Below are 26,411 nucleotides of genomic sequence, written 5' to 3'. Positions count from 1 at the left end.
TCGAATCCTCCCATTCTGCATGTGCTGTTTCCTTAGATGCTGGGTCTCACTTACTCACTGTTCAAAGCTCAGGTGTCAGTATCCCCTGATGGGTGTAGCCTGCCTCCAATGTACTACTTTCCTATACTTTGTATTGTTTACTGGGAGCTCCATGAGGACGTACCTGAGTCACCCATCTCCTTGACACCCAGCATATGTTTGACACAGCAGACTCTGGTGTTTGCTTATCATAGTTTGTCTGAAATATTTGGTCACCTTTTACTTTTTTCCATCTTCCCTGCCTCTTTGCCATCTACATATCATCTTAACTGGATGGCTTCTTTATTCTTCTTATCCTTCTGAGATTTCCTCAAAACCTACCAGCCCTTTCTAAGTCTTTGTGCACCTCCATGCCTGTCTTGTTGTCTCATACACAGACACCAGGCCATTGACTGCAAGGACCATCATGCTTCTACCCCAGAATTCAGGCCTCAGCCATCCAGTCATTATTTTATCCTAGAAAGCATCCCCATGCCAGGCCCTTGTCATTCTGAGTTCTCAATTGTTCATCTGCAGGATTTGATCCTTCCTAAAGTAGGTTTGTGTTGTGCTTCTCAGGTTACATTACCCTCTGTTAATGCTTTGTGGCTTCTTCCTCAAGGGCATTGATTTGCTTTATTGGTTTTTTTTTTTTTTTTTTTTTTTTTTTTTTTGAAACAGGGTCTTGACTGTCTAGGAACTCAATCTGTAGACCTTGCTAGGTGGTCTTGAACTCAGAGATCTGCCTGCCTCTGGCTCCCAAGTGCTGGGATTAAAGGCATGATACACCACTTCCAGCTACGTGCTTGCTTTTTAAAAGGCTCTCCTATGTATATTACTGATTGACATTCATTCATCCAGTCATACACATTCATTGTGTGTGCTGCAAAAGGAAGAGACTTACTGCCTTGAGAAATTCTCAAGATAGGGAAGAAAGGGCAAACTGGCTTTACTAGAGTCTTCTTAACAAGAGGATTTTTTTTTGTTTTTTTGTTGTTGTTTTTTGTTTGTTTGTTTGTTTGTTTGTTTGAGACAGAGTTTCTCTGTGTAGCCCTGGCTGTTCTGGAACTCACTTTGTAGACCAGGCTGGCCTCAAACTCAGAAATCCGCCTGCCTCTGCCTCTCAAGTGTTGGGATTAAAGGTGCGCGCCACCACTGCCTGGCTTAACAGAGTTGAAAGGATGGACTGGCGCAACTTTAGGTTCTGTATTTAACTTTACTTCTAGGCCTTGGTTTCTACATGTGTGAAATGAGTAGAATATGTGATTTTATCACAATAAATGTGTCACATGAAAGTGAGCTGAAAGTTCTTTTGCAAGCTGTTGTGTTGTTTCCCTGAAGGCCTCTTTGAGTCTGGCACCTACTTGAGGTAGACATTACACAATGCATGACACCTAGTAAGGGAGCATCAAGTGTTAGCTGTAACTACTTTTGTTAACTCTGCTTGAGTTCTGCAGCCACTGAGGGATGACAGGAAAAGAACTCAGGTAGAAAGAATAGCGTGAGCACAGACACATGAATGGAAGGGCATGCTGTTTTCAGTAACTGCAGTGGTGGTGTAAGTGGAAGGCAGGTGTGTGGGCAAGTGATGAGAGATGAGGAGACTTGCTCTTGGAGTTTGATTGATGAGTTGGGACTTCAGAAGCCCACCTGTGGATGGATGGATGGATGGATGGATGGATGGATGGATGGATCTATCTATCTATCTATCTATCTATCTATCTATCTATCTATCTATCTATTTTATTTTGTTGTTTTTTTTCTTTTTGGTTTTTTGAGACAGGGTTTCTTTGTATAGCCTTGGCTGTCCTGGAACTCACTCTGTAGACCAGGCTGGACTCGAACTCAGAAATCTGCCTGCCTCTGCCTCCCAAGTGCTGGGATTAAAGGCATGCACCACCACTGCCCAGCCTTATCTATCAATTTTTATAGGCTGGCCTTGAACTCACAGATTTGCCTGCTTCTGCCTCCCAAATGCAGGCTCTAAAGGCATGTACCACCAGTACTACCATGGCCCAACTTTGTTTTTTTTTTTTGTTTTCCAGTACAGGGTCTCTCTGTGTAGTCCTGGCTATCCTGGAACTAGCTCGGTAGACCAAGCTAACCTCGAACTCATAAAGATCCTCATGCCTCTGCCTCCTAGGTGCTGGGATTAAAGATGTGTGCCACCACTGCTGGGCTCTGGGTTTGTTTTTTTCTAGAGCCAAATTTATTTACTAATTTCTTGCATTTAAGGAACTCTTCAATGATGTTCTTGGCTTGAGATGCTTTGTCATGTCCTTAACCCCTATACAACTACAACCAGCCACGATGTGGTATTTCCCCTCTTGATCAATTCTACAGAGGCACACCTATTCCCCTAGTTTCTTGCCGTCATCAAATTTAGTGTGATTTGGTGCTGAGCACAAAGGGCCTTCACCAATGTGACATACATACATAGGCTTTTCACAGCTGGATGCAAGCACACAAAGATGGGCTTGGCCCTTGTCTGAATCTTTGGCAGCTTTGAGAGATCTACATGGTAGGCCATTGTAGATGAGAGTGTTTTCCAGTACTTGTTGTCAGGCAGGATGAACAATCCCAGCAGCCATGCCTTGTTTGCCCATGGTAGTGGCTTATGGCTGAAGTCCAATCTTGAATGCACTTGAGCCTCTGCTGTCACATGACTTGGCAGTAACAGGAACAAACTATGTTTTGGTTTTTGAGATAGGGTCTCAGGCAGCCCAGGATTAGTTCAGCTAGGATGAAGGTGGTCTTGAGTTCCTGCTGCTCCTGCCTTGCCTTTGCTGACATTATAGATGTGCACTGCAGTACATGGCTTAGTCTTTGTAGATTAGTCACTGCCTGTTTTAGAAGAGTCCTTTGGTGCTTCTGTAAAGGAAGGGGCCAACTAGAAAGAGATTGCTGAACACTGGTGACAGATGAGAGCAAGAACTGACTTCAGAGGTGGACCTGTGGGCCTGGGGACTGGTGTAAGAAGGAATGTGGAGCTGAGGTATCCAGCTGGATGTCAATGCCACTTACTAATAGGAAGCAGGTGGAACTGAGTCTTCTTGCCTAGATTTCCATGCAGGCATTGGGAATATAGTTCAATGGTAGAGCACTTGCCCAGCAAGGTCATGGGTTGCAATCCCTAGTACTAATAAAACAATTAAAATTATTTAAGATGTCATCCCAAGGCTGGGTGTGGTAGCAGATACCTTGAATCCTAGAATTCAGGAGTCAGAGGAAGGCAGATTGCTCTGAGATCCAGGCTAACTTGGTCTACATAGTGAGTTCCAGGATAGCCTGGGCTACATAGAGAGACCCTGTGCATAAACAAATAAAGCACATTCAGGCACATTTTCTAAGTTCACCCTATTCCTCTCTTAGCCTTTTTTCTCTCTTGGGTCTTACAGACAGCAATTACTGATTTTAGGCAATTAGGGCAGGAGGTAACTGTGTTTATTTCATTATTTGGTGCCACCTGGGGCAGAGAATAAGGTGATGGTCATATATTTTCACCTTATTTGTATGAATGAATGAACTGGAGCAATAACCTCCCAACTCGGACAACACATACATGTATGAGCCTACCAGATGCGTACAAAACACGTGGAATAAAAAACTCTCTAGCATTTCCCCATTCTTAGCCAATTTCCCACAAATTGTTATTCAAGCTTTTGGCAAGGTCAAGGAATCCTGAATCTACTTTTGCCTTTCTCATGGGTACCCCCCCCCACCCGTCGTCACTCCCTGTGTCATGGTGATGTGGTTCTGGTTCCAGAGTCTATAACAGTAAGTGGGAAGAGGCCTCTCTTGGTGTCAGGACTTGGCTAGGCCTGTCCCCGTGTCTGCTCAGTTGTTTTAGCAAGTACCTGAAGTCCAGAACATCTTGTCTGTTACTCATCAGTACAGGGGACAGCTTTGTTCCAGGAACTCTGCTCTTTGTCCTCTGCATCCAACTTCCTCCTGTTCCTGCCATCTCCCTACCTACTGTGTTGTCTGCCACAATTATTCTTAGTTTGTAGTTTAGTTTTTCTTATTTTTAAGATTACTTTTCATACATACGTAACATTATACTTTGTTCCCGTTTATTCCCGCTCCCCATGTCCTGGCTCGCCTAGTTCCCTTTCTCCCCCAGTTAGTATCCACTGTTTACACTTACATGTCTCCATTACTGTGTTTCCCACCCTCCTCTTCTTGTTCCATCACACACATGCTCATGGCCTTTTCTCCTCCCATGGTGACTCTTATTGTTTCAGGTGTATAGACTACTTGAGGGTGACATTGACCAGTGAGTAAAATCACTTGCCGTCAATCAATAGACGTACTTTAGTGTGTGAAAGAGCTTACTGATCATCTTTGTGTGTCCCTGGAGCTAGGGAAACATGTAAACTTCCTTGGATTGAGCAGAATGAGGGAGGGGTCCTCTTCTTGTGAAACACCATTGTGAAAATTTCTGTTATTTTTAGTAAAGAGTTGATCCCATACTCATCAGAGTAACAATGAGTGCTGTTGTCTTATAAACTGTAACCATCATGAGCCATGCACTTTGAACCATTATATTCAACTGATTTCTAGGTCATTTTGAATGTATCGAAACCTCTAGTCTTAGTTTGAAGGTACATTTTTTGAAAGTTTTAAAAAGAAAACAGATAACCTGAACCCAATGGCGTAAGCTCTATCCCTTAAAATTTCATTTAACAAGGTTTTGTAAATATCTTTTCATGTCATCATAAATTCTTTTAGTACATGCATAATGATTATATAGCAGTCCATTTTGTGTAGAGAATAGACTCATTATTAATAAAAAGAACACACTCTTAGCTTGATGTGAGGGCTTGGAGGACTTACATAAAAGGGTTGCTCCAAGTTTGATGCCAGCTTTGGCTACAGAGTGAAACCAAAAAATAAACATCAATAATTGGTTTTTATTTAGAAAAAAAGAAACATGCAGCTTCAAGATAGAGGTGTTACAGAGTGATGAGCTGTCGTGAGATCCAAGGGCTCAGCTTCATAGCTCGGAGTATCATGAGCAGTCATTGCAGAGGTTTTACAGCTCTGAACATCATGAGCTGTAGTTGCAGGTTCAATAACTTGGTTCACTAGACATGGAGGTTAATAGATGTTATCTGTTTGTAAATCTTTGGACCAAGGTTTTTATAAAATCTTTCTGACTCTGAAAATTTCTTAAGAAACATAACTGTGGCATCACAGGTTGCTAAAGGTGGTGGTTATGACTTCCATGGGAACCAAGCCAAGTAGTTTGCTTCTGTTTGTGTTTGCATAGTACCTTGCATATAGGAAACACTTGGCAGGTCATTGAGCATTTAGGAGTTTCATGTTGATGTGGACTTGTTGAGTGAAGCCCTGACTGATGAGGCTGGGTTATTCCACACCTTTGTTTCTTTTCACAGGCAGCGTTTTCCTCAGTGCTATTTTTCTTGCCTTAGCAACATACCAGTCTCTGTACCCAATCACCTTGTTTGCCCCAGGACTTCTCTATCTCCTCCAGGTAAGCACTTGCTGGTGCCACTGCCCAGTGATACTCAGTACATGGCCTGGCCCCTTCTGGGGGGCGGGGAGCTCGGGCAGGAAGGGCACAGGCCACTAACAGCATTTGGAACCAGGGATGTACTTCAGTGGTTGGATGCTGGCATAGCACACATGAGGCTCTGCTTCAATCCCTAGTACCACAAAACCAAAACAAAACATTTTTGAAAATGTTTTTGGAATTGGGTCTTGAACTGAAGACATCTTACTTCTACTTGAAAAGACAAAGACTAATATGAAACAAAGGAGACTTCAAAGTCACTAAGTTCTAACTGTGTCTGCCATTGCAAGTGTGTAGAGACAGTTCACTTAGAATGTTTGTAGTTGGGATCCACTAAACACTGTATTTTGTTTCACCTAATATACATAGACCTCTTTGAGTTCATTTAAAGTTTTTATTCTTATCAAGAGCACTTGTCTTATAAGGGTCTTACAGCAATTAAACAAAATGGGAAATTTTAAACTTCGTCTGCTATTTTCAGTAAGCAGTAAACTCCACACTAAGGAAAGAGGTGGTAGGTATTATCCTCTTTTTGACATGACCCACTGACCAGCCTTACACCATCACCCCCGGCTGACCTCTGCACAACTTTGGAACCCAGGCCCCTTTGCAATGACAAGAACATAGTAAGTGGCCACTGCAGAGCACAGGCATCAAAGGCTACCGAGGGCTGACGTTTGTGGAGAATACCCTGCATGTAAAGCCCTTATGCTAAGCCCTCTGCAGACATCATCTCATCTTAACCTTAGAAACTTCATGGGGTAGGTTATATTATTAGCCATGTGGTGACTAAATAGATTTCACTTGACATGTGAATTAAAACTGGAATTTTGGGAAGTTCAGTCACTTACCTAAGCCATCAAATTACAACAATGCGTTCTGTGCACAGGCAGTCTGACTCAGGAGTGTGCTTTCCAACCATCTCTCTTTTCAGCTCATGCAGAGTGTACACCTCAAGCTTGAGATGTAGCTTGGTAGTAGAGCACGACAGTTAGCATTCAAGAAAGGCTCTGGGCTTGATCCTAACTACTTGCCTACCCTATAAAAAAGCACACATCAGATCAAGAGCTAGGTACTACATGCTGGCTCCGATCCAAGTCTATCCTTAGAAGAGAGATGTTTGCTGAAAGTGCGTAGTTAGCAGCACTGGGGTTCAAGTCCAGGAGAGCAGTTAGACCAGGTTAGACTGTACACCTCACTCATTAAAATAGGTCATGTCTTACATTATAACTTACTTGGTGATATAGAATCATATTGATGTACACAGTGGTAAAAGATGAATTTATTTCTCTTTATTAGTAATATGTAGTAGAAAGTTGTTTTTCTTTTCTTCTTTTTTGTGCTGAGAATTGACACACCAGTAGTAGGGCCACGCCCATGCTACTCAAGTGCTCTCACTAAGCCTCATCCCTTGTCTTACTTTTTTAAAAAATTGAAATACTATTTACTAAATTGCCCAAGCTGTCTTTGTACTCACTATGTAAGGCAGGCCTTCTCAGTAACTAGGATTACAGGCTTTCATTACCAGGCTGAGCTTGAAGTAAATCAATTCTTCCTTCCTTCCTTCCTTCCTTCCTTCCTTCCTTCCTTCCTTCCTTCCTTCCTTCCTTGTTCCCTCCTCCCTCTCTCCTTCCCTCCCTTTCGCCCTTCCTTCGTTTTTTCCTGTGTACCTTTCTTCTGTCCTTTTACTCATCTTTTTTTGTATGTACATGTACATACATTTACATACATGTATCATGTGTTTGTGTGTTTGTGTGTGTGCCCATCTGAATATCCAGAGGCTAGAGTAGGTATCTACCCTGTTCTAGCATTCTCTTGCTTGTTCCCTTGAGACAGGGTCTCCACTGAACTTGGACCTAGGCCGGTAGACAAAAGGCCCTGTGAACCCTCCTGACTGCATCCCAAGTAGTGCTAGGGTTTCCGGGCTGCTTGCAGCATGCCTGGCTTTTTATCTGAATGTGGGAGTTTGAACTTGGGTGCTCATGCTTGCACAGAGGGAATAGGTGCTCTTACTTTCTGAGCTTTCTTCCTAGCCAATAAAACAAATTTTCTTATTTTCTAGTTGGATCTAAGTCTGTGAAAAGTTTTATAGTTCATCAGAAAGCTTGAGCCAGACTGTGGTGTCACTAGCAGTGCCCACAGAGGAGTGAACTGCTTCCGTCCGTGCCTGCCAGCACTGGCTTTTCAAGTTAGATTTATAGTTGCTAGTTTAATAGATGGATCATTATGTGGTGAAATTACTTGGTTTTGATTTTTTTTTAAATGTTTTTGGTATGTGTAGGCCAGAAGTCCAAATGAGGTGTTCTCTAGTGCTCTCCACATTTTTTTTTTTTTTTTTTTTTAGACAGAGTCCCACTAGATGATATTCTGGGTGACTTTGGGACTCACTGTATAGACCAGGCTAGCCTCAAACTCAAGAAATTTGCTTGCCTTTGCCTCCCTAGTGCTAGGATTAAAGGCATCTACCACCATACCTGACATCTCTACTTTATTCTTTATAGTGCTTCTCACTGAACTTCCATGAAGCTCACTGATTCAGCTAGACTGGCTGGCCACCAAGTCCCCAAGATCTACCTGTCTCTGCCTCTTCAGAGCTCTGATTACAGGTCCATGAAAACATGCTAGACACTTTAGGGATGCTGGGGGATTTGAACTCTGGTCCTCAAGCTTGTACAACAAGCACTTTACACACTAAGCTAATTCCCTAGCCTATCTATTTCCTTCCTTCCCTTCCTCCTTCACCTTTCTTCCTTCTTTTCTTCCCCCTTTTGCTTCATTCTTCCAATTGCTGGGATTACATATGTATCCCTCCATACCAGCTGGATTTTCCTCCATCTTTTATATGCATATCCTTTAGGAAATCTGACCTAAGGCCAGCAAGATGGCTCATCTGGTAAAGGTGCTTGCCTCCAAGTCTAATAACCAGAATTATATCCCCAGAATCCAAATGGGGAGAGATAACCAATTCCTACAAGTTGTCCTCTGACTTCTACATGTGCACTGTAACAGTGTGTGTACAAATACATACATACAAATATTAATAAACAAATGTATTTTAACGGAGCCTGAATATAACAAGGTTTAAAATTTAAATTAGGTATAAAATGAAAAATAAAACTAAATAGATGAAAATAAATAATAGATACTATATAGATAATAGATGACAAGTATATAATAGATACTATATAGATAATAGATGACAAGTATATAATAGATACTATATAGATAATAGATGACAAGTATATAATAGATACTATATAGATAATAGATGACAAGTATATAATAGATACTATATAGATAATAGATGACAAGTATATAATAGATACTATATAGATTATAGGTGATAAATAGATAATAGATACTATATAGATAATAGATGATAAATGTTTGATGATTTTAGCATCTCAACCTTTTTCCATACTTAAGATTTCTCAGAACAAGACAAAAGGGACTAGGAGACAGTTTCTGACATCTTGGTTCGAACACCCTTGGCCTAACTTTCATCTTTAGTTTCCTCAATTATAAAATAGGATAATGGGCCAGTAAAATGGGTCAGCATGTAAAGAAGTTGCCACCCAAGCGTGACAACCTTAGTCAGATCCCCGAACCCACAATGGAAGAAGATACTTCATTTCCCAAAATGGCCTTCTGACTTCTACACTTACACCAAGGCATGAGCATACCATGCTTATGTATCATACACAAACATAAAACAAACAAACATATAGACATACACATATACAATAATAATAATGATAGTAATAGTAATAACAAATAAAAATGTAAAATGGGATAATAGCACCTGTTGAAATGGTTGCTGCATGTTGAGTATCTAGACTACAGTCTGGTGGGAGCTTGGTAGTGTAGTTATTGGTATGCACACCGCAACAATGTGGTTATGGAGCAGACACAGTTACCAGTTTGTAAATATGAGGAAAATGAGGGGAAAGAAAACTTACTTCTTTTCTAGAATCAAAGCAACGCAAAAATTAGTGTACTTCTTCTTTTGACAACATAAATCTGCCTTCATTTTGCTGGTAGTTTCTAGAGACTGCAAAATGTAGATAGTGGATAAGCTAGTGTCTCATCAGAACGAAAGGCAAAGGCTGTTTTTCTGTTCTCTCAAAAGACAGAGGGTCAGAAGCAGGGATGCTGCATCTGGCTCCCTGGTGAGTCACTGATGAAAATGATAGTTTGAGCCCATCTGTTCCCTTCCCCCAACTCTGCTCTTCCTTTGACCTTGGCTTGGAGCCTAGTTTCCAAATTAGAGAGGCGCTTACAGTGTATGATCTGATAGCACACAGAATCAAACAGCCCTGGTATGCCCAGCACTAGAGTCCATAGTGAAAAACAAGCTTAGTGTACAAGACTCAGAAGCTGAGTTGAGCCACTCATGGTGATACATGTTTGTAACTCCAACACTCAGGTGACTGAAACAGGGGGAATGTCTTAAGTTTGGGGCCAGCCTGATTACATAAAGGGGTCCAGGCTAGCATGAGGAGCTCCTAGAACAATACAGGAAAGTTCCTTCTTCCCTCCTCCCTCCATTTTGCTTGGAATTCATTCTCTCTCTCTCTCTCTCTCTCTCTCTCTCTCTCTCTCTCTCTCTCTCTCTCTCTCTCTCTCTGGTTAAAATCTCCTGCATAGGGGCTGGAGAGATGACTCCATGGTTACAAGCCCTGACTATTCTTTCAGAAGACCCATGTTCAATTCTCAGCATCCACATGGTAGCTCACAACTGTCTGTGATCCAACACCCTCACACAGACATATATGCAGGCAAAACACCAGTGTACAGGAAATAAAAATAAACAAATCATTAGGAAAAAGTCTCCTACATGCCCTTTTGGACTTCAGAGAATCTTAAAAATATGGAATGCTTCATGAGTTTGCATGTCATCCTATGTAGGGGACATGTTCATCTCCTCTGTATCATTCCAGTTTAATGTATGTGTTGCCCAAGTGAGCATTTTGCTTGGAAGTCTTTTTTCTTTTCTTTCTTTCTTTTTTTTTTTTTTTTTAAAGATTGTATTTATGCGCCAGGCAGTGGTGGCACACGCCTTTAATCCCAGCACTTGGGAGGCAGAGGCAGGCGGATTTCTGAGTTCGAGGCTAGCCTGGTCTACAGAGTGAGTTCCAGGACAGCCAGGGCTACACAGAGAAACCCTGTCTCGAAAAACCAAAACCAAAACAAAAACAAAAACAAAACCCAAACAAAGATTGTATTTATGAGTACACTGTCTCTATCTTCAGACATAATACCAGAAGAGAGCATCAGATCTCATTACAGATCGTTGTGAGCCACCACGTAGTTGCTGGAAATTGGACTCAGGACCTCTGGAAGAGCAGCCAGTGCTCTTAACCACTGAGCCATCTTTCCAGCAACCAACCCCCCCTTTTAAAAAGATTTATTTATTTTATGTAATATGTACACTGTTGTTGTTTTCAGATACCAGAAGAGGGCATTGGATCCCATTACACATGGTTGTGAGCCACCATGTGGTTGCTGGGAGTTGAACTTAGGATCTCTGGAAGAGCAGCCAGTGAGCCATTTCTCCAGCCCCACTTGGAATTCTTACAGCTCTGAAACCCAATTCTCTGTCAATGGCAACAACAGATACCAGGCTCTTTCTCTTTTGTAGGCACTCTTGTGATTCTTTTTTAAAATACAGTCAGACCTCTTGTCTTTGAATTGAAGAACTTAAGCCTAAGATTTCCATACTTTTCTGTGTCTGAAGTCATTCGTGATGCCTCACAAGGGGGTCAGTCCCATCAGGTTTTTCTCAGCAGTTTGCAATTGCATCTTTTCCAGGCCTTCTTCAGGAGGAGCCCTTATTTAGAATTTTTATATCCTGTTCCATTCCCCCAGAATTTTCTGTTTGCTTCCAGGACATCTCCAGGTCTGAGATGGCAGGTGTGTTAGCTTTTTCCTTTTTATAAACAGGCAAAATACAGGGCAAATCTTGATGATGTGTTTATAATTCACTATTCCAAGGAAGCCTTGAATTTCTGGTTCCCCGACTCACTAATCAGCTACTCTAGGCCTTTTTTATTTTCCAGGCTAGTGAGAGACCCTATCTCAACAAAAGGAAAGGTGAACAGTACCTAAGGAGCAACACCTTTATGCACATGTGTGCACACTCACAAAGGCACACATGTATACACACAAGGAGTGGGTAGTGCAAATTGAATTTTTAAAAATACAACCTTTTTCATGAAAATATGTGCATGTGTATGTGTTTACATGTGTGGAGGCAAGTATGTATGCAGATGCACATGAACATGCCTATAGATGCCAGAGGGAGGACGATATTGGCTAATTTCATTGATCACTCTTCACCATATATATTGGGCCAGGATATCTCACTTGAACCCGTAATCCCCAATTTGGCTAATCTACTAGGCAGCTTGATTCTTATAACTGGCTTTTCCCTTTTTTTTTTTTTTTTTTTTTTTTGGTTTTTCGAGACAGGGTTTCTCTGTGTAGCCCTGGCTGTCCTGGAACTCACTCTGTAGACCAGGCTGGCCTCAAACTCAGAAATCCGCCCGCCTCTGCCTCCCAAGTGCTGGGATTAAAGGCGTGCGCCACCACGCCCGGCTCCCCTTTTCATATTATGAAAGAAAATGGTTTCTATGGAGATGTTTTAGAGCATTGAGGAGAAGGACTTGAGTTAAATAGAGCTTAGTGATGGAGCACTAGCCTACCATGTACAAGGCTCTAGAGTCAGTGTCAGACCCTCTCCCTTCTGTAACAAGGTTTGGATTCTATCACAAGAAGCCCTCAACAAGCAATTTGAGAATAATTGTTCTTAAATGTTTATATATGTTAGTAATAGTATGTCTTCTGGGATATTGGATGTACATATTCATGAACCTTCGAATAGGGCCACATTAATTTTGTTTATATGTTTTTGCTTAGAGATAGGATCTGTCACTGGCTTAGAACTCAGCAAATAGGCTAGGCTGTTTAGCCAGTGTTTAGCCCATGTGTCCCATGTGTCCCCTGTGTCCACCTCCCCATTGCTGTGATTACAGACATACACCACCACACCCAGCAGTGATTTGTATAAGGTTTGGGAATCGAACGGGTCCTCGTATTTGCCTGGCATGCCCTTTATGATGATCTCACCAGCCTTTCTGGCTTATTTATTTATTTATTTATTTATTTATTTTTGGTTTTTTGAGACAGGGTTTCTCTGTATAGCCCTGGCTGTCCTGGAACTCACTCTGTAGACCAGACTGGCCTCAAACTCAGAAATCCTCCTGCTTCTGCCTCCCAAGTGCTGGGATTAAAGGTGTGCATCACCACTGCCCGGCCGCCTTTCTGGCTTCTTTTGAAGAATTTGAAGCTCTGTCTCCTCCTTCACATAGAGCATCCCTTCTTAACCTTACCACAGTCCCCCTGCTTTATCTCTGTTGTTCTTGTTACCTGTTCTGCCTGCAGGTATTTGATACTTGTTTTTGTTTGTGTCTGTGTATCTATCATGTGCTCACTAAAAGGTGTAGAATCAATGCCTGATTCAGTGAACATCGTTAGTGCCCATGCTGTGATCTAGAGATGCCATTCACCCTTAAATGAAATGAGTTTCTTAGAGAAATGGTGATTCCAGTACAGGGTAATGATAGAATGTTGTGACACCAGATAATAAGCCACCAGCTGCTACTGAAGTCTTTCCAAAAGGACTCAAGATCCAACCTGAAGAGTCTCCCACTGACCAAAGATGGATTCAGTAGGATAAAAATTACTGGGGCTAGGGGACTGAGCGGAGCACAGTTGGTAGAATACTTGACCTGGATTTCATTCCCAATGCCCCACAATACAATCAGGTATGATGGAGTGTATCTGTAATTCCATGACTAGGGAGGTGGAGGCAAGAGGATCTCAAGTTCCTGGTCATTCTTGGCTGCACAGTGAGTGTGAGGCCAACCTGGGTTACATGAGACCTTGTCTTAAAAAACAAGACAAAGGCCATGAAGATGGCTCAGTAGGTAAAGGAGAACCTGATGCCTGAATTGATGGGTGTCTCTACCCTTTGTCATCTGTGGTGGGAGGAGAGAACCAACTCCTGGTAGTTGTCCTCTAACCTCCACCTATGCCTCACACATACACAAGCAAATAAGTAAACACCACTAAATCAATACAGTGAATGGCTTTTGCATGACATCCACAGTTGACACACACACAAGTCTTAACATATACTCATCAGCAATGGTGGTGGCAGCAAATGAATATTGCTGTAATTTTGTGGCCAGCCAGGGCTATAGCAAGACCATCTCAGCCTTGTGTGGTGGCACACAGCTGTACTTGTAACACTTGGCAGGAGGATCATGAGTTCAGGGTCATCTTCAACTACATAGTGAATTAGAGGCCAGCCTGGGCTACATGGGATCCTGTCTCAAAAGAAACAAACAAAAATTAAATCTTGTATTTCTGGTGCTGGAGAGATGGCTCAGTGGTTAAGGGCATGTCCCAAGTCCCACACCCATATTGGTGGTTCATCATTGTTTGTTACTCTAGTTTGAGAGGGATTAAACTCCTCTGGCTTATGTGGGCACCTGCATTCATTCCCATAGGAATACCTACACACAAACATACATGCATGCATATAATTAGAAATAGAATAAATCTTTTTAAAACGAAAAAAATGAAAAGAATTTCGGAGCCACACATGTAGCACATGCCTGTAATCTCACCACGTAAGAGGCTGAGGCAGAAGTATTGACACAAGTTCAAGGCCAGCCTGGGCTACAGAAAGAGGCTATCTGTGGGTATAGAGCTAGTCTAAAAAAGAAAAGAATTTCACTTATGCTTTGCTATGTAACAGGAGTAGTCCTTACAACTTAAACTTAAGTTTTTATAAGTAGACTCAATGAATATTCTTCATTACCTTATCATTTCATGACTGTATTCCCCACAGAACTTATCTTAAAAATGTTCCTTGAATTGATTCACAATTTATAATTACAAGTTTGCTAAGGAAAAAACCATTTGCTATTCAAATGTCAACAGTAATAGACTGAATTAAATACGTCCCCAAGAACAAGGTCCGAACAGAACTTAGCTACTTACTTTCTGCCTCCGCCTTCCAAGAGGGACAGTCACGGGCATTTGCTTCTCTATCTACTTTATAAAACTCCATTCTCTTAAAAAATTATTATTTAAGAATCTTTTGTTAAAATTTATTTTTATTTTATGTATGTGGGTGTTTTGCTTTCATGTGTATCTCTCCTCTGTAGTGCTGAGAGAGTTGAGGTGTGAGCCGATGTCTGTACCTTCTTTGTTCTTTGAGCTGTGCTTTTCTTTCATGTGAAAGGCAGAGAAGTGGTAATATAGCCCTCACCCCCAATCAGTTAGTTTTAAACAGAGTCCCAAAGTAAAAGGATAATGTTTTGTTTTTTGTTTTGTTTTGTTTTGTTTTGTTTTTACCATTTTTGTTTCATATTTGCTTTTATGGGGAAACAGGGACGAGGTCCTATGTAACTCTGGCTGGCCTGGACCTCAATATGTAGACAAGGCTGGCCTTAAACTCATAGGATCTGTCTGCCTCTGTCTCCTGAGTGTTGGAATTAAGGGCATGCACCATCACTCCCGGCTACTATTTACTTTGAATGTACTTACTGAACAGTATAAGTAGAGCCAGTGAGATGGCTTGCTGGATCAGGGCACCCGCTGCCAAGTCCAGGAATCCAAGTTTGCTCTCTGGGGCCCACATAGTGAAAAACCAGAGCCAACTCCTGTAATTGTCTTCTGACTTCCACAGTCACGCCATGGCGCGTGTCCAGTCCACCACCTCGAATACAAAATAAACAGGATTCAATTTATAGAGTCCTGGTTCTTTATTTCTTTCTACTTTTGGAAGTTATTATGACTTCAGTGCATATCTTATCTTTATCTCTCTCTCTCTCTCTTTCTCTCTCTCCCCCTCTCTTTTTTTTCCTCTCTCCCGCCTCCCTTCCTCCCTCCCTACCTTCTCTCTCCTTCCTCTTTTTGAGATGGGATTTTTCTTTTTAGCCCAGGCTGTCCTGGAAGTTACTCTGTAGACCAGACTGGGCTTAAACTCACAGAGACCCACCTGCCTCTGCCTCCTGGGTGCTAGGATTGAAGTCATGCACTACAAGAGCCCACTTTCTTTTATTACTTTTAAATTACATTTGAGAATTTGTTTTTTGTGGTGATGGCACACACATGCCACAGTGCATGTAGCGTGTCAGTGGGAAACTTGCAGGACTTGGTTCTCTCTCCCACCATGTGGATCTTGGGGATTAGTTTTAAGCCAGGCTTGGTGGTAAGTGCTTTTAGCCACCAAGTCGTCTTGTAGGGCCATGTATATCCTAATATGTTTCATAAAACTTTTATACTAGCCGGGCAGTGGTGGCGCATGCCTTTAATCCCAGCACTTGGGAGGCAGAGGCAGGCGGATTTCTGAGTTTGAGGGCAGCCTGGTTTACAGAATGAGTTCCAGGATAGCCAGGACTACACAGAGAAACCCTGTCTCAAAAAAACAAACAAACAACAAAAAAACAAAACAAAACAAAACAAAAAAACAAAAAAAACTTTTACACTTAAATTCTTACATATATAGATAACACATAATATTGTTGGATGTAATTTCAAGTTAGCATAAGTATTTTCATTTTCTACTGGTCATTCAGCAATTTCCTGCTGTCCCCTTACATGTTTGAGATTTAGCTATGTTGACACATGTAGGTGCAGTTTGGATGGCATCACTGGTGCTCAGAGCCCATGCTTCCTTCCTGGTGCAGCATCTTCTCATTGGTGTTTTGTGCAAGTGTCCAGGATGCACACGTGGAGCAGTGTTAGTGGCTCTGAGGCAGGGGATCTGTTTGTTTGTTGGTTGGTTGGTTTGTTTTTTGAGACAGGATTTCTCTGTATAGCCCTGGTTGTCCTGGAACTCACTCTGTAGACCAGGCTGGCCTTGAACTCAGAAATCTGCCTGCCTTTGCCTCCTGAATGCTGGGGTTAAAGGCATATGAACCACAACTGCTCTGCCCAGGATATATTCTTAATACCTTTTTCAAAACACTTGTTTTTGTTTTTGTTTTTGTTTCTGGTTTAAGAAAAGAATCATCACCAGGCAGTGGTAGTGCAAGCCTTTACTCCAAGGACTCAGGAGGCAGAGGCAGGCAAGTCTCTGATTTCAAGGCCAGCCTGCCCTACAAAGAGAGTTCCAAGATGGCCAGGGCTACACAAAGAAACCCTGTCTCGAAAAATACAAAACTGAAAAGAAACAGAAAAATTGTAAAGCTATATGTCATGGCTTGGTTTTATAGGAGGGATCTTCATGCATAAGCTGATAGCTGTTTTTTTGTCCTTGGTGTCTTTAAATGTCCTGTTCTGGTCTCTCTCCTAGCGGCAGTACATCCCTGTTAAAGTGAAGAACAAAGCCTTCTGGATCTTCTCTTGGGAGTATGCCATGATGTACATAGGAAGCCTAGTGGTAATAGTTTGCCTCTCCTTCTTCCTTCTCAGCTCCTGGGATTTCATCCCTGCAGTCTACGGTTTCATGTGAGTACAGACCTCTCTAGAAATTTCTGGAATCTAATTTGATTTTCATAGCCCATGGTGGAATCAGAGGAAGAGAACTATGCAGGCAGTGTTTACAACAAGGGTCCTCATACATTAGGAGAGCCTCTGACATCCAGACTGCTGGCCCGTCCCTAAGGGTTCTGATTAAGTAGGTGTGAGATAGCCCAATAGGTAACATATACATATCATAGTGGGGATGGACTCAGGAGTTGGAGAACTCTAGTCTGGGACTCTGGACTGGTAAATTCTAAGCAAAACAACCTGCTCACTTTGAGGTCTCTGTGTTTTGCCTTGGATATGTATTTGTAAGGCCTGGTGAATAGTTTTTCCTGGCTTTTTCTACTGAGTCAAAAATTCTGTTCTTTTTCTTGTTACTCAGAAAAGGAAATGTCATTGTTATAAGACATAGACTTAATCTAGGCAAACCTAGTGTCATACACCTGTAATCCTAGCAGTTGGGAGCTGGAGGCAGGAGAATCAAGATCGAAAAGAAATTGTTGGCTCTATATTAAATTCATTTGCAGCCTGGGCTGTATTGCATGGACCTTGTATCAACACCCGCCCCCCAACTTCTACCTAGTTACCTGCCTACCTACCTGGGTTAGGAACAGTGTCGCTCCTATCCTTTTCCTCATTCACTGCCTTTTTAAATTATGAATTAAAGCTGAGTATGGTAGTATATGCCTCCAATCCCAGTGCTTTGGAAGCAGAGTCAGGGATCTATGAGTTCAAGTCCCACCTGGTCTACATCGTGAGTTTCCAGTCACTCAAGACCTGTCTCAAAAAGACAAAAAACAAAACAAAAGTGAAACTAACAAACCCAATAAAATAGAAATAATAAAATTATCAACAGGGAATATATATATATATATATATATATATATATATATATATATATATATATATATATATCATGGTAGGGGCAGTAGATAATACTCTTGTCACTGCCCAGCCTAGTGCCCCTTGCTGCCTTCTTTCTTTAAAAAACATGCACGCACACTTAGAGCGCTCAGGATGTAGCCCAGTGGTAGAATGTGTTTAGTATTCTGGAAGTCCTGAGTCCCATCCCCAGCACTGGAAGAAAAAAAAGCCCCACAAATGTTTGCTTTAGAGCATATTTGTGTGTGTGTGTGCGTATATTCTTTCTTTAAAGAAAGAAACACACACACACACACACACACACACACACACACACATTTAGGTAGCATGGACTCTTATAAAGAGCTAGTATTGTAGCTAATTCTTTTATGATTTAAATAGACAAAAGTCTTCCAGATAAACTTACAATTTTCAAATGAGTTTTGTGGCCCTGGGGATTTTTGCACAACCTGCTGATGGCTCCTGAAGCCCTGAAGCTGCAGGCTCAGGCATGCAGTTTTCTGGCTCTTGCTATGGGGATGTGGGACAAGAACCGGGAGGAGCAAGCTTACAGAGCTTGTTCCTCTGGGCAGGTCTTTCAAATGCCAAAAATAGATTTTGTTTATTTAAGTCTCCTTCCTCTGGCAATACTGGGTAGCTCCTGATTGTAAACTGTCCTGGTGTGGAGAAGAGGGGCTGCTCTCTCCGTTTCTCAGATGGATCCCTTTCTCAGTTCAGATTCTTTCAGCTGGGTTGTTTCCTTGGTTTTTCCCTTATGTAGTCCTTGCACTCAGTATCCACCAAAAATGATCTTAAGCCTTTGACCCTCCTGCTTTTACATTTGGGCTTAATGCAGTTCTGGAGTTTGCACCGAGGGAACTGTGCATTCTAGGCAAAGCACTCTACCACTGAGCTGTATCCCAGCCCTTAGCTAGTATATGTTATAGCTTCTCTGAATCTTTAGCCCTACATTTTATAAATTATCTGTATGGGGTTATCTAGAGAACTCTTTATGCCTTTTAAAGGGATGGTACCATCCTTGGTCACCTAGTATTGGCCCCAAGTCTTGAGGAAAAAGCAGAGCAAAGCCAACCATTTATAACTCTGCTCTTTTCTCTCCCTGTTTTCTTAATTTCAGACTTTCTGTTCCAGATCTCACTCCAAACATCGGTCTTTTCTGGTACTTCTTTGCAGAGATGTTTGAACACTTCAGCCTCTTTTTTGTCTGCGTGTTTCAGATCAACGTCTTTTTCTACACAGTTCCATTAGCCATCAAATTAAAGTAAGTGTGAAGCCTGCTGCTTATTTGTCCACCCTCCCCACTGTGGCCTGCTGGCACCCAGCAGTACCTTCAGATAACACCCCATCCAGGCTTCTGGATTCATTGATCAGGTCAGCAGTTGAGAGTCACACCCAAGTACAAGCTGCAAGGAGGATGCTCTGGAGCTCTGGGTTCCCCATGGGCTCCCCTGAAGGTGCCAGAGAACACATTACTACACATCACACTTTCATCACCATTTCGGGCAAGAACAGAGGTTACACTGAGGATGGCCTTGTGGAAAGTGGGTCTGGTTGGATGTTCTTGGTCAACAGCCCAATAATGATTTATCTCAAGGACTCTAGTTGGGTTATTTGGAAGGCTGGGCATGCACAACCCTTTTCAATCTTCTGGTTAGTTTTCCTGAAATGGGGCTTACTCTGTAGTTTGTTTCTACAACAGAGATGTCGTATACTTGTGTAGTTCTGTGAAATAGGTTGGTAGCAAACTCAGGAACTTGGAGGCCAGCATTATCTCACCGTCATAATTCCATTTTATAGTTGAGGACTTCTTGCTCAGAGAGTTACACAGCTTGCAAGCAGTGAAACTGGAGTTTAGGCATAGTTTGTCTGACTCCAGACCCTGTATCATCCTCTTGAGTCCTGCCAACTCCTAAGGAGAACACTGCAGTGGTCCTAGAAGTGGTTCCATTACCCAGGCTTCAGAGCGGCTGACAAAGACCTTCATAAGTAGGCAACTAGCTCTTGTGCCCTCTGCTTGTGTAGAGGGGCTGTTCTGGGGGATGTAGAGCTGGTGTAGATGTCAGCCCTCTGCTTGCATTGAGGGGCTGTTCTGGGGAATGTAGAACTGGCCTTTTCCTACTCACATCCCTTTAGTTCTCACCTTTGCTGTGAGACATGTGAAATACTAAGGAGAGGAGCATGGTGGATTAAGAGCTCTGTAGACAGCACCATCACTGACTTCACTTCTCTGGGAAGGATAGAGGATAAGAATCTCTGCCTAGAGGGCTAGCCTTGGTGCTGTGAGGATCTTCTGAGATGATGCAAGAGAAACTTTGCACAGAACTCAGCATAGAAAAAGGGCTCAGGAGAGAGGAGCTATGGCAGTTTATTAATTTAAGCCAGTTTTAGCTATTATTAGTTGAAGGTTCCCAAAATTCCATTTTGGAGACAGACATGGTAGCTGTCTGTAATTCCAGCACCTAGGAAGTAGAGGCAAGAGGATCATCTACACAGTGAGCTAGCTTCATCTGCACAGTGAGTTTGAGGCCAGCCTGTGCTACATGAGACTCTATATTAAAAAAGAAAGTCTGGCCCCTGAAGAACTAAGAATGCTGAGTATAACTCTCAGTGTTCTTATTTCTCTGACGGTATTGCCAGTAAGCAAGCCATCAGCCAACAGGCACTTCCTGTCTCGGGACCTGTGGATGGGACCCTTGTTGATTTCTCTTGACAAGCAGTCATTTAGGCTACTGATAAGGAATGCTAACTTTTTTTTTCAAGACCCTGGGGGTCCAAAGCTAGTTCAGATAGGAGGAAACTTCTGATGGGCAATGTCCCTGTAAACTGATGTACTGGTGTTTGTCTGCTCTTCTTTGCCACCTCTGGGCATTTGATATCTGCAGCTTTCTGCCCTGCTACTGGGGCCTGCCTCATCCATGCCTCGTGAGTAGTAAAGCAGCTTTTGCCTGAGTACCCCAGGGAGTACTTTTGGTTCGTGAGGTAGGATCAGGGGTCTCTAGAGTGGGCCTAGTCCCTGGCTAATCTTTCTGCCTGTTTGTCTTCCCTGCCCTGCTCCAGGGAGCACCCCATCTTCTTCATGTTCATTCAGATTGCCATCATCTCTATCTTCAAGTCCTATCCAACTGTGGGGGATGTGGCCCTCTACATGGCTTTCTTCCCTGTGTGGAACCATCTCTACAGATGTGAGTATTCTGACTTCCTCACTGGGGATAGATTCAAGTGCAGCTAACTGCTAGGTGAGTCAGCTGGGAAAGGGGGTTGATATGCGTTTACTGGGCACCCGCTGTGCTGGCAGCACTGAGAAAGAGGAGGCAATCTGAAGTGTGCATGTGCCTCTGTGACCAGTGATGGAAAGACAAAGAACTGTCACTTAGAGCATGTGACTATATTCCTGACCTCTGTTGCTCATTTTGTGGTTGCATCAGCTTTGGAGGTAAGTATCTCCTTCAGACAGATGAGAAAACTGAGGTACAGAAAGACAGAGCCACTTGCTCAAGGTCATGTGACTGCTGAATGGAAGGACTCGGATTAGAGCCCAGCTCTGTGGGCATTGGCCAGTGCAGCCCAGCCTCGGTGCTTGTAGTGATGCCCGTGTCTAATCTGTATTCCAGTAGAGTGGCTGCTAATATTATACAGAGACTAAGTTTTTCTTTCTTTTCTCCTCTACTCTCAGCTTTTTGACATGGGGTCTCATATTGCCCAGACTGGCCTTAAGCTCACTGTACCTGAAGATTACCCTGAACTCCTGACCCTTCTGCCTTTACCTCTCAGATCCAGGGTTACTGATGTGTACTGTCATGCACAGAATTTTTTCATTGGTTTGTTTGTTTGTTTGAGACAGAGCCTACATTGTAGGCAAGGCTATCCTGAAACTCACTATTTAGCCTAGGCTGTCCTAAAATTAGAAGAAGTCATCCTATCTTAACCTCCTGCATACTGAGATTACAAAGAAGAGCCATGGTGTCAGTAGAAACTGAGATTCTCATTTAAAATCAAATATAGGATGCTACATGTGACCAAGCTTCCTATTGAACCAGTGCAACTGAAGCCTTTGGCTATGAACATCAGACATCCTGCTTCCTATAAAGACCCCTCCAGTTCTGTCTGTCTCTCTCGAGGCCCCTTAGGGTAGATATCCTTTTCCTCTGTTTCCAACACCCAACATGGGTCCAACACAAAGGAATCAGCAAATGACTGGGCAGTGGTGGCACATAACTTTAATCCCAGCACTTGGGAGGCAGAGGCAGGTGAATCTCTGAGTTTGAGGCCAGCCTGGTCTACATAGTGACAGCCAAGACTACACAGAGAAACCCTGTCTTGGAAAACAACAACAATCAAAACAGAAAAAAAAAAAAAGAAAGAAAGAAAAGAATCTGCAAATGTACATAGAAGGCTGGCTGTTGAAGCCTCTCTGTGGAGGAAGCAGAGCCCAGTTCCCTCCTGGTTCTCTGTCCAGAGCTGTGTCACACAGCCAAGTGTGTCACATCAGAAGTGAACTCCTAGAGCAAGCTTCCCAAGGAGGGAGTTCTTGTTTTGAGTTTGTCTGGGTGTCAACCAGGAAGTGAAACTGACCAGCTGCAAGTAGGAAACCTACCTATAAGTGTAGGCTTCAGAGTGAGGTAAACAGCAAAGTGGGCAGGCCAAGCCCAGGCCGGGTGTGTCTCTTAGGCCTGGTTGGAATGGTGACCAATCTGAGCTGACTGAGAGGAGTTAGCATTATCTTCTGCTTGTGACATCCTCATTTCACAGATAAGAATCACCCAGTGATGAATCACGAGGCAATCAGAATATATAGACATGCCTTGGTCTGTGGGTGGGTAGAGCTTCCCTGTCCGATTCAGGTTGTTTTCCTTAGCTGTCTGTCCTAAAGAGGGCATTGCCCTTTCTCAGAGGCATTGTGTAGCAATCTCATGTTGCTGAATTCAGTTTGTAGACTCAAGTCAGTCTGTCTACATCCTGCCTTTCTCAGGCAGCTGTTTTAGCCTTTCTGAGCCTCTGAATTTTCCTTTTCCATCCATGAGATGGAGAGAGTAAGTGGAGCTTCCTGGTATGGATCTGTAGCCCCAACCCTTAAGAGACTGAAACAGGAGGATAGCAGGTTTGAGGTTAGCCAGGGCTACAAAAAGGAATTCCAGGCCACATGAGGAGACCTGTCTCAAAAAATAAAAATGTATTTTTCATGGATGTTTTTTAAGTTTGAAAAAGAAAGTATGTTAATAGCATGCAGTTATCATCAGTAATAATTAACCAGGGGCATCTCCTGCACATTTCCGTCATCAAAGCTGCTGGCCTAGCAGCCGGGACATTGAAATAAATATTTTTAAAACTTGAAATAAATTATTTTATGCCCACAAAGATGATGGGGCAGAGGAGAAGGAAATTTCCAGAAACCTGGATGATCTTACAGGCTCTATTAAGTAGAGGCAGTTATCAACTGGTTGGACAAGGAGTTTATAGACACAGCATATCTTAAGTTCCTGCAGAGAGTAATAGTCAACATGCTTTGTACTGTCTGCATGTCCAAGGACTACTAATGTTTGGAGCACCTCTTTGGGACTTGTCATCTATGACTTGTTATGCTCACTAAGTGACTTTAGCTCTGGCCTTTGGACCCCTGAGTAGACGTTTTGTGAAGTCTTTTGTTCTAGTTGAATATTTTGTTCTAGTTTATATTGTAGCCCCATCTCAAAAACAAAGACAAATAAATAAATATATCGCAGTTATTGGCTTCTGCAGCCTTGAGTCCAGATGAGTCAGACAAGACAAATGTATTCTTGTGGTATTAGAGAGCAGCCTGCTGGCAGAGCTGGTGCCAGCCTGCAGAGGTCCAACTGCAAAGCCAGCTACCACAGGGCTGGAGTTGAATTTGTGTTGTATTTTTTAAATTAACTATTGTGTAAAGGTAAAAGAATGTTGATTAAAATACAAATAAATTATAAGCACTATGCTGTAAGTTCCTATGTATCTAGCATGTAATTTAAGAAAAGAAACATACATCTCTTTAACCTTTCTTCTTTTTCTTTCTTTCTTTCTTTTTTTTTTTTCAAGACAGGGTTTCTCTGTGTAGTCCTGGCTGTCCTGGAGCTCACTCTGTAGACCAGGCTGGCCTCGAACTCAGAAATCTGCCTGCCTCTGCCTCCCAAGTGCTGGGATTAAAGGTGTGCGCCACCACCGCCTGGCTCTTTAACCTTTGAAGCCCCTCTAATTCCCTCTATGACCCTCCTGATGAGACCAGATACTTTAGGTGGCATTTTATTTCTGAATGCCTGAGGCTTAAGAGGGAAAGGGCCTTGTCAGAAGTCCCTGTTCTTCATTGTGGTGTGGCAGATTGGATAAGCCACCCAGTGAATGTCTGGGGAACTTGACTCCATCTGACCTAGCAGGTCTGATGAAAGGTGTAGGCCCTGGTCATCTCTGACGCCTCCTGGTTCCTGGAACAAGCTGTCCTGTGCCCCAGCCCCCAGTTCCATCTGCTCTGGCATAGAGCTTTAATCTCTCAGCCTTCCAGCCAGCGAGACTAAGTAGCAGTCTCCTGCTCCCTCCCAGGTCATCACTGGTCTAGATCCAACTGGATGCCAGCAACAGTCTCCCAAGCACATTGCCATGTCTCTTTGCAGCCTGCGGCTACACTCATGACCTCTTTCATTTCTGTACTCAGTCTCTCTCCTGTCACCCATCTGAAGTCTTTGTCTCTGGCCATTGTACTCAAGAGGGGAGGTTGAAGAGTAGAAGACACTGTCTTCATGAAATGGCCCCACTGTCATGCTTAGAAGCAATTCACAGAATTGCTGATTGTGGCAGGCTTTAAGGCAGACAAGCCTGTGGTGGGAGGGAAGTCTTCAAATAAAGATTCCCAGTCATTATGGGCATGGGGAGCCATTGACCTAGGTCTGAGGTTTGCCCCTAGCACACAGTGTTTCTAGGAGTGTTCTGTTTGAACCGTCTGAGCTCCTTGTCCTGTGACTATCACAGCAAACAAAGGCTATCAGAGACCAAGTGCTGGGCTAACTGACCTCCTGTCTTTGCAGTCCTACGGAACATCTTCGTCCTCACCTGCATCATCATCGTCTGCTCTCTCCTCTTCCCTGTCCTGTGGCACCTATGGATTTATGCAGGCAGTGCCAACTCTAATTTCTTTTATGCCATCACACTGACCTTCAATGTTGGGCAGGTAAGAGTTAAGGGTAGCACAGGATCGGTGTCATTTTGAGTCTCAGGCTATCAGCTGAGGCCCTGGGTTCCCTCCTTGTAGTTTTGAACATCAGGGGGTTGGGGGGGGGGGACAGTTCCTCTGTCTTTGAGCTCACTTGGGTAGAAGGGACAGGGGAGTAAACCCCATGAAATAGAATCTGTAGCACATGTATTAGGTAGCATTGCTTCAGTAAGTCCTTACAACAAATCCAAAGAAAGATAGTGTTATCCATAGTTTACAGGTGAGGGACTGAGGCTCTCATTCATGGTCATGTAAGCCCCAACCTCAGAGGCACCCTTCTTCTATAATTGTGCCCTGTTAGCACTGATACTGCATCAGGTGGGGTATGGTGAATAGGTCAAGGTGAAGACAGTTTTGTGGGTTTTGAGGAGGGTAAAACCGAAGACAAGGAGTTTAGGGATGGGATGGGATGGCTATTGAGTGCACAGTTAAAGACCAGTGTTTCATAGGTTCAGGCCGGCTTCCAAGTAACTATGTAGCCAAGGATGACCTTCATCTTCTGATCCTCCTGCCTCCACCTCCTGAGTTTTCACCATCCTTTATTTATGTAGTGCTGGGCATAGAACCCAGGGCTTCCTGGATGCGTGGCAAGCATTCTGACAACGGAGCTACATCCTTGGCCCCTATTGTTTTATTCTTTTTTTTTTTTTTTTTTTTTTTTTTTTTTTTGGTTTTTCAAGACAGGGTTTCTCTGTGTAGCTCTGGCTGTCCTGGAACTCACTCTGTAGACCAGGCTAGCCTCGAACTCAGAAATCCGCCTGCCTCTGCCTCCCAAGTGCTGGGATTAAAGGCGTGCACCACCACTGCCCGGCTGTTTTATTCTTAAAAGGATGTTTTATTTTAAAAAAAAAAAATGATCACATGTTTCTTTTCTTTTTTAATTTATTTTTATGTATGTGTGTACACTGTCTTCAGACACACCAGAAGAGGGCATCGGATCCTGTTACAGATGGTTGTGAGCCACTATGTGGTGCTGGGAATTGAACTTAGAACCTCTGGAAGAGCAGTCAGTGCTCTTAACCACTGAGCCACCTCTCCAGCCCTAAAAGGATTCTTAAGTCTTACTTTTAAAGATCTTGGTTCAATATGGAAAACAAAATCAGAGACTTGTACTTTTAGTTAGCATTTCTAGAGGTCTGGAAAGGCCTCTGTGGAGTCATCCATCCTTCCTGAAGTTCTCTCCTTCAATCTGCCATATTCTTTGATGTCAGGCTCTGC

The 26,411-nt window shown here is 42.9% G+C and overlaps 1 protein-coding gene, 1 long non-coding RNA gene, 1 other non-coding gene and 1 pseudogene across 4 annotated transcripts in view; 1 reads left to right on the top strand and 3 right to left on the bottom strand.

Annotated features, from left to right (window-relative positions):
* LOC143441478 (uncharacterized) overlaps nucleotides 1-17,869 on the bottom strand; it is a 42,772-nt gene extending 24,903 nt beyond the window's left edge. For both annotated transcript variants that reach the window (XR_013108928.1, XR_013108929.1), the window contains exons 1-2: nucleotides 17,698-17,869; nucleotides 15,173-15,344 (exon numbers count right to left, since the gene is read on the bottom strand). This is a non-coding gene — a long non-coding RNA (uncharacterized LOC143441478). The remainder of the gene's footprint in view (nucleotides 1-15,172; nucleotides 15,345-17,697) is intronic.
* Nucleotides 1-26,411, top strand: part of Pigu (phosphatidylinositol glycan anchor biosynthesis class U) — a 78,083-nt gene that overhangs the window by 39,086 nt on the left and 12,586 nt on the right. The window contains exons 7-11 of the mRNA XM_034496439.2: nucleotides 5,418-5,515; nucleotides 16,926-17,080; nucleotides 19,098-19,241; nucleotides 21,038-21,162; nucleotides 25,009-25,151. Of these exons, the coding sequence (XP_034352330.1) occupies nucleotides 5,418-5,515; nucleotides 16,926-17,080; nucleotides 19,098-19,241; nucleotides 21,038-21,162; nucleotides 25,009-25,151 (665 nt within the window). The remainder of the gene's footprint in view (nucleotides 1-5,417; nucleotides 5,516-16,925; nucleotides 17,081-19,097; nucleotides 19,242-21,037; nucleotides 21,163-25,008; nucleotides 25,152-26,411) is intronic.
* On the bottom strand, nucleotides 1,852-2,892 carry LOC117702761 (small ribosomal subunit protein eS12 pseudogene; annotated as a pseudogene).
* Nucleotides 10,419-10,522, bottom strand: LOC117704889 (U6 spliceosomal RNA). The gene has a single exon (XR_004606394.1). It is a non-coding gene; the product is annotated as a U6 spliceosomal RNA (small nuclear RNA).

The sequence above is a fragment of the Arvicanthis niloticus genome, chromosome 2, assembly GCF_011762505.2.
Source record: "Arvicanthis niloticus isolate mArvNil1 chromosome 2, mArvNil1.pat.X, whole genome shotgun sequence".
NCBI classification, from domain to species: Eukaryota; Metazoa; Chordata; class Mammalia; order Rodentia; family Muridae; genus Arvicanthis; species Arvicanthis niloticus.
The sequence above is the reverse complement of the archived record's forward strand: the minus strand, read 5'-3'. Positions and strand labels throughout refer to the sequence as shown.